The sequence below is a fragment of the Globicephala melas genome, chromosome X (assembly GCF_963455315.2).
Source record: "Globicephala melas chromosome X, mGloMel1.2, whole genome shotgun sequence".
NCBI classification, from domain to species: domain Eukaryota; kingdom Metazoa; phylum Chordata; class Mammalia; order Artiodactyla; family Delphinidae; genus Globicephala; species Globicephala melas.
Window position 1 is genome coordinate 79,438,335 of NC_083335.1, and position 13,565 is coordinate 79,451,899.

Sequence of the window (13,565 nt, forward strand, 5' to 3'; positions counted from 1 at the left end):
CGTCCCCAACTTTATTGCCACGCTTAAGTTTCTTCTATATAGAAATTTTGAAGCTTTCACTAGATCTAGATGTCTGACCATGTAACTGAGTTTTGTTAGGCGTCAGAAACACCATTGGTTGTCAATAAAGATTTAAGGGCTTCTGCCAACATAGGTGGAAGGGAAGGACATTAACATGTATCAAGCACCTGCTAGACATGCATTATGTGTCTCATCTTAATGACTCATTTCCATTAAGGAACACAAAAGCCAAAGGGGATGTTCTCACCTCTAGCATGAGCCTAGGCATTGATCTGAGGACAGCCAGGGAACTATTTAGAGTTTGATTCAACAAATACAAATTGAACCTGACTTTTCAACAGACACTGTCTTGGGTCCTCGAGATAGGGAGTTGAATCGTACCCAGACCTTATCCTAGGGAAACCCACTATCTTATCTTGCTCACTATCCTAGAGAAGCTCATTCTAGTGACAATGCTCCACACTACCCTTCCCTCAAAGAAATTTCTTTATTCCGCTCTGCTAAAATTTTAAATGCTCTTCTTTTCCTTCCATACAAATATACTTCTTCCATCTTTGCTTTTTCTTTATTTCTCTATCTTGCTGCTACTTTTCATTGTGGGCCAAACTGGGAATCCTGAAAATGATTAGAGGTTCATATATTTGTAGCCCACACTGCTCCTTTTCTTTGCTTTTAGTTAAAGTTGACCCCACCTCCATGTCTCCATTGGAGATCCCAAGTGACAGTGAGGAGAGTGCAATTGAGAGTGGATCCTCAGCCTTACAGGGTATTCAGGTACAAGAGTAAGTACTTTTATCTTTACTTCCGGTCTGTCTCTGTGTATATATGTGTGTGTCTGTGGTAAAAGTGGAACAAATTCTCAGACACAATAGTAAGAATTCGAGGACAACAAAATATAAGTAAACTGCCTTTTCAGCGAAGGTATGAGCTTGTATGTACACATGTGCATGGACATGGATGTTATGACACAGTAATGTTTTAATTGTAGATCATCAATTTTTACCCTTGGAAAATATACAAATTTCCTATAAAGTACAGTTGCATTCTGTTTGTCTCTGTAAGTTTAAAGCAACCTTATCATTGGCTTGTCTTTTAGCAACCATGTTGGATGAAAAATACATTTCTTTAAACCTAAGAATGAAGCTTATTGAAGTGAAATGCTCATATTGCTTGGGAACAGAAACCACCCAAAGAAACATTACCACCTTCTGGGACCTGCATTTACTGAGCAGAATGGCTTAGTTGAGGGAATTGCTTGAGCTATTTCAATTATTGGGGGGGGGGCTGGTATTAAATTTGCATAAATTAAATGCACGTATGAGGTGATCCCATTATATGTAAGTCCATTTATTTAGCCTCCACTTTAAAATCACTATTTGGCCTTATCTCTCTTTCTTTGCTCAGGCCAGCAGCAATGAGCCAAATGCAGGGAGAAGAGTCCCTTGACTTGAAGAGAAGACGGATTCACCAGTGTGACTTTGCAGGATGCAGCAAAGTGTACACAAAAAGCTCTCACCTGAAAGCCCACCGAAGAATCCATACAGGTCTGCCCACCTCCACTCTACCCCCAACACACACACACACACACACACACACACACACACACACACACACACACAGTCTCTGAGAGACAGGAAGAGAAGAAAGTCTTGAAACAAAGGTTGATCTAGTTATACTCATGGGCACAGGTTCCATTCATGGCTTTTACCCCTATGTCTTGTTTCTACTCTACGGTAGCTTTCATGAAACCAGCCTAAGAAAACACTAAACCTGGTGTCTTCTGAATAGTTATCATTCCCATTGAGCACCTGTAGGTCTTTCTAATTGGGAAGTCATAACATTTATAAGAAGATTAAGGCAGATAAGACTCCCTCCCTTGCTACCAGAGCCCTACAAGTTTTATTGAGTATTGAAAAGTACAGTGAAATTAAAGCAGGCTTTTGGAGCTCAGCATCATTTACCAACCTATAACATATCTTTGTTCTCATTAGAAATGAAAGGTGGACATTCGAAAGAATAAGTAAAGCAGACCTGGGGGCTGAGGGGGGTGCTGAGGGAGTGAGCAAATTGCCCCATCTGAAGGAGAACTATCACTCAACTCCAAATAAGTATTACCAAATCTCCCAAATTAAAACGAGTCATGATTGATTTTTTTTTTTTTGGTGGTACGTGGGCCTCTCAATGTTGTGGTCTCTCCCATTGTGGAGCACAGGCTCCGGACGCGCAGGGTCAGAGGCCATGGCTCATGGGCCCAGCCGGTCCGTGACATGTGGGATCTTCCCGGACCGGGGCACGAACCCACATCCCCTGCATCGGCAGGCGGACTCTCAACCACTGCGCCACCGGGGAAACCCAAGAATCATGATTTTTATGTGAAACATCCTAGATTTTGAATGTTGTCATGTAATTAAACAAATTTTATAACACCATAGATTCAAAGAAACCTGCCTATGGGCCAGAAATAGCTTTTTAGTCATCAGTTTGTACCCTCTCCTTGAAGACTTCTCACCCCCAATCATCTCCAGCTCAGAAGTGAGATTTGGACACCCTGGACTAGGAAGGGGGCCTCTTTTCTTGTAAACATATACTGTATTAGAGTTTGTATAGAACCCAACCTTGGTATGCAACCTGGGTATACTTTTGTTCTATTACTGGTATCCCACAGGTTCTTTGGAACTGAGACAGCTGAAGAAATGCCTGCTTTATTGCACTCTAAAGATTGGGGTTCATTGCGAGGGGTTCCAGAGAGTGATATCCTTGTCTCTGGTAGATATTCTCAGCAGAGAGCCATGAGGCTCTAGCTTATCTGGATACCACCTCTAGTATGCAATGCAGCCCTTCATCTCCTTTGAGCATACAATCATGCAAAGCAGAAAGTACAGATACAACAATTTCCATTTAACATACAGTTAAGCCCCAGTTTTTAATAACAGCATCACCCATTCACTCAGGCTCAAAATTAATGATTGATTCTTAACATTCTCTGTGCCCCCAGTTATGTGTTTCTAAACTTCTATTATTTCTTTCTTCAAATAGCTCATTTATTGAGGATGTAAACATAATAGCCAAGAGCATACACTGTGAAACTACACTGCCTGAATTTGACATCCCAGTCTATCACTCATTAGCTGAAAGTTACTTCACCTTTCTTTGCCTCAGTTTCCTTATCTGGGAATATTAATAGTTTAAACACTTAGAATACTGTCTGACATATAGTAAACTCTCAATATATGTGAGCTATTATTTGTATCCTTTCAATTCCAGTCTCACTTCCACACAGTTAGGCTTTTTGTCTTAATTTATTCTTTTTCTCCTCCAACTTTATAGTTGAAAATTAAAATTGTTCATATTCAAGATGTAAAAATGGGTGATTTGATATGTATACATTCTGAAATATTCACCACAAACAAACTGATTAACCCGTCCATCACCTCACAAAGTTACCTTGTGTGTGTGTGTGTGTGTGTGTCTCATGAGAACACCTAAGATACACCCTCTTAGCAAATTTCAAGTATACAATATTGTTAACTACAGTCACATTGTTGTACATTAGACTTCTAGGACTTATTTATCTTGCAGAACTGAAATTTGTACCCACCATTCCTCTTCCCGTTGGTAACCACTAGTTTATTCTCTATATCTGTGATTCTCTTTCTGTTTTGTTATATTTATTCATTTGTTTTCTTCTTTTAGATTCTACATGTAAGTGAAAACTTATACTTGTCTTTGTCTGACTTATTTCACTAAGCATAATACTGTCCAGGTCCATCCACTTTGTTTCAAATGGCAAGATTTTATTTTTTTATGGCTGAGTAATATTCCAGTGTGTGTGTGTGTGTGTGTGTGTGTGTGTGTGTGGTGTGTGTGTGTGTGTGTGTGTGTGTGTGTGTGTACCACATCTTTTTTTATTGACGTATAGTTGATTTACAATATTATATCATTCTCAGGTATAAAGCATAGTGATTTAGTATTTTTGCAGATTATACTCCATTATAAATTATTACAAGATAATGGCTATAATTTCCTGTGCTATACAATATATCCTTGTTGCTTATCTATTTTATAATAGTAGTTTATATCTCTTCATCTCATTCTCCTAATTTACCCCTTCCCCACTTCCCTTTCTGCTTTGGTAACCACAAGTTTGTGTTCTACACGTGTGAGTCTATTTCTATTTTGCATATACATTCATTTATATTATTTTTTAGATTCCACATGTAAGTGATATCATAAAATATGTCTTTCTCTGTTTGACTTATTTCACTAAACATAATACTCTTTAGGGCCGTCCAAGCTGCTGCAAATGGCAGAATTTCATTCTTTTTTATGCCTAGTAATATTTCATTGAGTATATATATATACTTCTCTATCCATTCTTCTGTTGATGGACACTTAGGTTGCTTCCATATTTTGGTTATTGTAAATAATGCTGCTATGAACGTTGGGGTGCTATTCCAACGTTGAAAATACTAGTCTTTTCAAACTAGCATTTTCATTTTCTTCAGATATATACCCAGAAGTGGAATTGCTTGGATCATATGGTAGTTCTATTTATGTTTTTTGAGAAACCTCCATATTGTTTTCCATAATGGTTACACCAATTTACATTCCCACCAAAAGTGTACTAGGGTTTCTTTTTCTCCACATTTTATCCAACATTTGTTATTTGTAGACATTTTGATATTAGCCATTCTGAAGGATGTGAGGTGATACCTCTTTGTGGTTTTGATTTGCATTTCCCTGATGTTTAGTGATGTTGAGCATTTTTTTCATGTGCCTGTTGGCCATGTATATGTCTTTAGAAAAATGTGTCTGCAGGTCTTCTACCCATTTTTTCATTAGGTTCTTCTTTTTTTATATGAAGTTTTCATTTTATATATATATATATATATATATATATATATATGATTTTACACCTTATTGGACATACTGTTTGAAGATATTTTCTCCCATTCAGTAGGTTGCCTTTTCATTTTGTAGATGGTTTCCTTGGCTGTGCAAAAGCTGTTAAGTTTAATTAGGTCCCATCTATTTATTTTTGTTTTGTTTCCTTTGCCTGGGGAGACAGATCCAAAAAAAATATTGCTACAAATTATGTCAAAGAGTGTCCCCCATATGCTTTCTTCTAGACATTTTATGGTTTATGATATTAAATTTAGGTCTCTAATATATTTTGATTTTATTTTTATATGGTGTTAGAAAATGCTTTATTTCATTCTTTTATATGTAGCTGTCCAGTTTTCCCAGCACCACTTACTGAAGAGACTGTCTTTTCCTCATTGTACATTTTTGTGCCCTTTGTCATGGATTAATTGGCTATATGTATATGGGTTAATTTCTGGGCTCTCTGTTCTGTTCCACTGATATATGTGTCTGTTTTTGTGCCAGTACCAATCTGTTTGGATTACTGTAGCTTTGTAGTATAGTCTAAAGTCAGGGAGCATGACACTTTCAGTTTCGTTCTTTTTTTCTGATGATTGCTTTTGCTATTCAGGGTCTTTTGTGGTTCCATATAAATTTTAGGATTACTAGTTCTAGATCAGTGAAAAATGTCATGGGTATTTGGATAGGGATTACATTAAATCTGTAGATTGCTTTGGGTGGTATGGATATTTTAACAATATTAATTCTTCAAATCCAAGAACATGGAGTATATTTCCATTTTTTGTATTATTTTCAAATTTCTTTATCAATGTTTTATAGTTTTAGAGTATAGGTCTTTCATCTCCTTGGTTAAGTTTATTCCTAGGTATTTTATTCTTTTTGATGTGATTGTAAATGGGATGGTTTCCTTAATTTACATTTCTTCTAGTTCATTATTAGTGTATAGAAAATCTACAGATTTCTGTATATTAATCTTGTATCCTGTAACTTTACTGAAATCATTTATCAGTTCTAATAGCTTTTTGTTATAAACCTCAGGTTTTCTATGTCATCTGCAAATAGTGACAGTTTTACTTCCTCCCTTCCAATTTGGATGTCTTTTACTTCTTTTTCTTGTTTAACTTCTCTAACATGAATTTCCAATACTATGTTGAGCAAAAGTGGCAATAATGGGCATCCTAGTCTTGTTCTTTGTATTAGAGCAGGGGTCCCCACCCCCGGGCCAATGACTGGTACTGGTCTGTGGCCTGTTAGGAACCAAACTGCACAGCAGGAGGCGAGCAGTGGGCAAGCGAGTGAAACTTCATCTGTATTTACAGCTGCTCCCCATCACTTGCATTACTGCCTGAGCTCCTTCTCCTGTCATATCAGTGGTGGCCTTAGAGTCTCATAGGAGCACAAACCCTACTGTGAACTGTGCATACAAGGGATCTAGGTTGCACACTCCTTATGAGAATCTAATGCCTGATGATCTGAGGTAGAGCTGAGGAAATGATGCTAGTGCTGGGGAGTGGCTGCAAATACAGATTATCATTAGCAGAATGGTTTGACTGCACAGAGACCATAATAAATCAATTGCTTGCAGACTCATATCAAAACCCTATCAATGAGTGGCAAGTGAAAACAAGCTCAGGGCTCCTACTGATTCTGCATTATGGTGAGTTGTATAATTATTTCATTATATATTACAATGTTATAATAATAGAAATAAAGTGCACAATAAATGTAATGCACTTGAATCATCCCGAAACCATCTCCACCACCCCAGTCCATGGAAAAGTTGTCTTCCATGAAACTGGTCCCTGGTGCCAAAAAGCTTGGGGACCACTGTATTAGAGAAAAAACTTTCATCTTTTCATCATTGAGTATGATGTTAACTGTAGGCTTGCCTTTATTATGGTGAGGTATATTCCCTCTATGCTCACTTTTTGAGAGTTTTTATTATAAACATGCTGAATTTTGTCAAATGCTTCTTCAGTGCTTATTGAGATTATCTCATGATTTTTATTCTTCTTTTTGTTAATCTGTTTTGATTGATTTGCAAATATTGAACCATTCTTGCAACCCTGGAATAAGTCCCACTTAACCATAGATCCTTTTTATGTACTGTTGGTTCCTTTTGCTAATATTTTGTTCAGGATTTTTACATATATATTCATCAGAGATATTGGTGCATAATTTTGATTTTATAGTTTCTTTTTCTGGTTTTGGTATCAGGGTAATGGTGGCCTCGTATAATGAATTTGAGAATACTCCATCCTCTATAATTTCTTTGTATGGTTTGAGAAGAATAGGTATTAACTCTTTATTTTTTAAAAATTTATTTTACTTATTTTATTGTTGGCTGCATTGGGTCTTCATTGATTGCGTGAGGGCTTTCTCTAATTGCAGCGAGCAGGAGCTACTCTTCATTGTGGTGCACGGGCTTCTCATTGCAGTGGCTTCTCTTGTTGCAGAGCATGGGCTGTAGGCACATGGGCTTCAGTAGTTGCAGCACATGGGCTTAGGAGTTGTGGCTCACGGGCTCTAGAGTGCAGGCTGAGTAGTTGTGATGCATGGGCTTAGTTGCTCTGTGGCATGTGGGATCTTCCCGGACCAGGGTTCAAACCTATGCCCCCTATGTTGGCAGGCAGATTCTTAACCACTGCACCACCAGGGTAACTCTAACTCTTCTTTAAATGTTTGGTAGAATTTCCCTTTGAATTCAACAGACCTTGAAATTTTGTTTGCTGGGAATTTTTTTTTGTTTTTTTGGTAACAAATTTAATTTCACTACTAGTGATCATTCTGACTAGGTTGTCTATTGCTTTCTAGTTCAGTTTTGGAAGGTTGTATGTTTCTAGAAATTTGTCCATTTCTTCTAGGTTTTCCATTTTGTTGACATATAACTATTGATAGTTTTCTCTTTTAATTTTTTTATCTCTGTGTAATTCATTGTTATTTCCTCCTCTTTCATTTGTTTTGTTTATTTGTATCCTCTCTCTTTTCTTTTTGATGAGGCTACATAAAGATTGATCAATTTTGTTTATCTTCTCAAAAAAACTAGGTCTTAGTTTCATTGACCATTTCTATTGTTTTGTTTTTGTTTGATCTCCATGTTATTTATTTCCTTGCTGATCTTTATGATTTCCTTTCTTCTGCTGACTTTGGGCTTTCTTTGTTCATCTTTTTCTAATTCTTTTAGATGGAAGTTTAGATTGTTTTTTTGAGATTTTTCTTGTTTCTTCTGGTAGGCCTGTATTGACAAAACTTCCCTCTTAGAACTGCTTTTGCTGCATCCCATAGATTTTGGAAACTTGTGTTTCCATTTTCATCTACCTGGAGGTATTTTCTGATTTCCTCCTTGATTTCTTCATTGAACCATTGGTTTTTGTAGAAGCCTGTTGTTTGGTCTCCATGTGTTCGTGCTTTTCCTATTTTTCTTCTTGTAATTGATTTCTAGTTTTATACCATTGTTGTTGGGAAAAAGTACATGATATTATTTCTATCTTCTTAAATTTATTGAGGCTTCTTTTGTGGCCTAACATGTGATCTATCCTGGAGAATGTTCCATGTGCACTTGAAAAAAATGTGTATTTTGCTGTTTTGTGATCAAATGTCCTATAGATATCTATTAAGTCCAACTGGACTATTGTGTCATTTAAGACCACCGTTACCTTATTGATTTTCTGTACAAATGGTCTGTCAATTGCTATAAGTGGAGTGTTAAAGTTCCCTACTATTATTGAATTATTGTCATTTTGTTTTATGTATTTAGGTGCTCCCATATTGGGTTCTTATATGTTAACAAAATATCATCTTCTTGTATCGATTCCTTTATCAGTATATAATGCCTTTGTTTGTCTTTGGTTATGGCCTTTGTTTTAAAGTCTATTTTGTCTTTGAGTATTGTTACCTCTACTTTCATATTTATTTCATTTGTATGAAATATTTTTCCAACCCCTCAGTTTCCTTCTGTGTGTGTGTTTAACTCTGAAGTGAGTCTCTTGTAAGCAACATACACATGGGTCTTGTTTTGGTATTCAGTCACCATATTTTTTTATTGGAGCATTTAGTCCATTGACATCTGAAGTAGTTATTGATAGGTATGTACTTATTCCCATCTTATTACTTGTTTTCTGATTGTTTTTGTAGTTCTTCTCTGTTCATTTCTTCTTCTGTTTTTCTTCCCTTGTGGTTTGATGATTTTTTTTAAAGTAGTATTATTGTATTCCCTTATTTTTATTTTTTGGGTCTCTACATAGGTTTTCGATTTGTGGTTAGCATGGGGTTCATATATGTTGATCTATAACTATATCTACTCTTTTAAACCCGTAGTCGTTTAAGTTCAAACACATTCTAAAAAATCCACATTTTTTACTTCCCTCCCCAATGTTTTGTTTTTTTTGACATCATATTTTACATCTTCATGTTTATCTCTTAACTGTTTATGTAGTTATAGTTGCTTTTATAATATGTTGTCTTTTTAATCTTTGTACTGGCTTACTTAATTGGTTGATCTTCAATCCTTACTATATATTTGCCTTTCCTGGTGGGATTTTCCCTTTACAATAGATTCTTACTTCTTTTCCACTTAGAGAAGACCCTTTAACATTTCTTTTATGGTAGGTTTAGTATTGATGAACTCTTTTAGTTTTTTCTTGTCTGAGAAGTTCTTTATCTCTCTGATTCTGAATGATAATCTTGCTGGGTAGAGTATCATAGGTTGCAGGGGTTTTTTTCCCCTTTCAACCCTTTGAATATATTATACCATTCCCTTCTTGCCTACAAAGTTTCTGCAGAGAAATTAGCTGATAGTCTTATGGATGTTCCCTTGTATATGACTTTGTTTTTCTATTGATTCCTATATAATTGTGTCTTTAACTTTTGTTATTTGTAAAAATATGGTATATCTTGGTGTAGATCTGTTTGGGTTAATCTAGTTTGGTACCCTCTGTGCTTCCTGTACTTGTATATCTGTTTCCATCTTTAAGTTTGGGAAGTTTTCAGCCATAATTTACTCAAATACATCTTCAATCCCCTTCTCTCTCTCTTCTTCTGAGACCCCTATAATGTGAACGTTGGTACGCTTAATGTTATCCCAGATATCTTATACTGCTTTTATTTTTAAATTGGTTTTTCTTTTTGCTGTTCTGATTGGGTGATTTCCAGTATTCTACCTTCCATATCACTTATGTGTTCTTATGCATCACTTAATTTGCTATTCATTCCTTCTAGTGTGTATTTTATTTCACTTATTTAATTCTTCATTTCTTAATGGGGCTTTTTAAATGTTTTCTACTTGTTAAAATTTTTACTGTGTTCATCTATAATCTTCCCTAATTTACTTAACATTTTTGTTACCAATGCTTTGAATTCTTTATTTGTCAAATTGTTTATTTCTGTTTCATTATTCATTTTCTTCAGGTATATTCTCTTGCTCTTTTCATTGAGAGCAGTTCCTCTGCCTTTTCATTTTGCTTAAATTTCTCTGTCTCTATTAATTTAGGTGAAACAGTTACCTATTACTTTCTTGAAGGGGTGTTCTTATGTGGGAGTGCCCTGTACAGAATGTGTGTGCCCAATGTCTTTGCTTGGAGAGCTGGATTTGATGTGGATGCAAGTCATTTCTTTCCCCAGGGTGTGCTGGCAGCTATCACTTTGGTGGGGCTGGAGATGGAGAAGCTAGAGATGGAGCTGGGTGTGAGGTGGAACTTCCCCTCTGCTCAGTAGCCATCATGGCCCTATCAGAGGTGGGGTCTGATCCCATGTTGCTGGAGCAGAAGCTCTGAGGGTCAGGCCTGAGCTGTCTCTGTTTAAGTGTGTGTTTTCCCTTCTCCCAGGATTCGGGTCCTTGCCCCAGAGTGGCAGAGTGCTGAAGCAATGTGACTCTGTGCAAGCTCTAGGCTCATGTCAGCTACAGACAGAGGATGAAGCTATCTCCATTTTACTGCCTGTGGAGGCACCCACAATTGTTTTCCTTGCTTGGCTCAGACACAGCATTGGATGGAAGTCCCCTTTGTCCCTCACAGCTGATTTAGTCCCTAGCTTCTGCTGCACCCACCCAGTTCTGGAATCATAATGCAGGGCAGGTGGGAGTCCTGTGGGGATTCTCAGCATATACAGGGCATGAGCTGTGGTAGAGTGGCCACTGTCAGAGTTTTGGGCTACATCTGATGCACTGCTTGAGTAAGAACTAACAATATCTACCACCACTCTACCCAGGCTCTCCTCTGGGAATCAGTATCCTCTGCATTCTACAGCCAAGTCTTCTTCCTGGTCATGGCAACCCTAGATCCAGTGTGGCACTGTGGCAAGAAGTGAGCAGGCCAAAGCATTTGCTGGGCTCAGGCTGGGATGCATTCAGAGAAGGCCATGGAAATCTGGCAATCATTAGATCAGTCTTCTCTCCATCCTGCCTCAGAGGCAAGCCAACATACACACGTGCTTATCACTAGTGAAGTCCAGGCTTCCCACAGCCCTCCTGTTAGTCCAATCATTCCTCCAACCAACCAAGTGAGCTCATCTCTCCCGCTCAGGAGTCCAGGACTTGGGTGCCCAATCTGTGGCTCTCATGGCTCATTTCCAAGGGCTGGTGTCTGCCTGTGCATTCTCCCCTTCCTTCTGAGGCCCTTCCCAGGGGCACAGATCCTGACCCAATCACTTTTCTTTCCTTCCTACCACATTACATGTGGATCTTTCTAACAGCCTTGGTTGTATACAAGTCTTTCTGCCAGTTTTCAGCTAGCTTTCTGTGTGACTTGTTCCATGTATAGTTGAATTTTTGCTGTGTTCATGGGGAAGATGAGCTCGATGTCCTCTTACTCCTCCATCTTGATCAATCCCCCTCTTGCTGCATTTAGAATTCTCTCTTTGTGTTTAATTTTTGCCATTTTCATTATGAAATGTCTTGGTATGGGTCTCTTTGCATTCATCTTGTTTAGGACTTTCTGTGCTTTCTGCACCTGGATATCTGTTTCCTTCTTCACATTTGGGAAGTTTTCAGCTGCAATTTCATCAAATTCATTTTTGACACTTTCTCTCTCTTTTCCCCTTCTGGAATCCCTATAATGTGAATGTTAGAACATTTGATATTGTCTCAAAAGTCCCTTAAACTACCATAATTTTTTAAATCGTTTTTCTTTTTGCTGTCCTGATTGGGTGATATCCATTATTCTACCTTGCAGATCACTTATGCATTTTTCTGTATCACCTAGTCTTCTGTTATTTTTTTCTAGTGAATTTTTAATTTCAGTTATTATATTCTTCAGTCCTGTTTTTTAAAATATTTTCTAGTTTCTAGTGAAATTCTAAACTGTTCAAGTTTGCAAGTTCATTTAGCATTTTATTAGTAATGCTTTGAACACTACTTCTGATAATTTATTATTATTATTTTTTAAATAAAGCAGTGTGTACATGTCAATCCCAAACTCCTTAAATATCCCTCCCTGCTACCTTTCCCCATTGACAACCAAAAATTCATTCTCTAAATCTGTGAGTCTGTTCCTGTTTTGTAAATAAGTTCATTTGTATCATTTTTTATTCTGCATATGTGATGTAATATAATATTTGTCTTTCTCTGACTTACTTCACTTAGTGTGATAATCTCCAGGTCTATCCATGTTGCTACATTATTTTATTATTTTTAATGGCTGAGTAATATTCCATTGCATATATGTACCACATCTTCTTTATCCAGTCCTCTTTTGAAAGACATTTAGGTTGCTTCCATGTCATGGCTATTGTAAATACTGCTTCAATGAATATTAGGGTGCATGTATCTTTTCGAATTATGGTATTCTCTGGGCATATGCCCAGGAGTGGGATTGCTGGGTCATATGGTAGTTTTATTTTTAGTTTTTTAAGGAATCTCCGTACTGTTCTCATAGTTGCTGTACCAATTTACATTCCCACCAACAGTGTAGGAGGCTTATATTTTCTCCACATCTTCTCCAGCATTTATTGTTTGTAGATTTTTTGATGATGGCCATTCTGAATGGTGTGAGTTGATACCTCATTATAGTTTTGATTTGCATTTCTCTAATAATTGCTGATGTTGAGCATCTTTTTTAACGTACATTTTGGCCATTTGTATGTCTTCTTTAGAGAAATGTCTATTTAGATCTTCTGCCCATTTTTTGTTTGGGTTATTTGTTTTTTTGCTATTGAGCTCTATGACCTGTTTGTATATTTTGGAGATTAATCTCTTGTCAGTTGTTTCATTTGCAAAAATTTTCTCCCATTCTGTGGGTTGTCTTTTCGGTTTGTTTTTTTTTTTAAGTTTCCTTTGCTATGCAAAAGTTTTATGTTAAATTAGATCCCATTTGTTTATTTTTCTTTTTATTTTCATTACTCTAAGAGGTAGATGAAAAAAGGTCATGTAGCAATTTATGTCAAAGAGTGTTCTGCCTATGTTTTCCTCTAAGACTTTTATAGTGTCCAGCCTTTCATTCAGGTCTTTAATCCATTTTGAGTTTATTTTTCTGTATGGTCTTATGGAGTGTTCTAATTTCATTCTTTTACATGTAGCTGTCCAGTTTTCCCAGCACCATTTATTGAAGAGACTATCTTTGCTTCATTGTTGTTTCTTGCCTCCTTTGTTATAGATTAGGTGACCATAGGTTCATGGGTTTATCTCTTGGCTTTATATCCTATTCCCTTGATCTATATTACTGTTTTTG

At 36.9% G+C, this 13,565-nt stretch overlaps 1 protein-coding gene across 3 annotated transcripts in view; it reads left to right on the plus strand.

Moving 5' to 3' along the window:
- KLF8 (KLF transcription factor 8) overlaps positions 1–13,565 on the plus strand; it is a 358,412-nt gene that overhangs the window by 331,413 nt on the left and 13,434 nt on the right. For all 3 annotated transcript variants that reach the window (XM_060292377.1, XM_060292376.1, XM_060292378.1), the window contains 2 exons: positions 698–803; positions 1,426–1,565. In XM_060292377.1, coding sequence (XP_060148360.1) covers positions 698–803; positions 1,426–1,565 — 246 coding nt within the window. The remainder of the gene's footprint in view (positions 1–697; positions 804–1,425; positions 1,566–13,565) is intronic.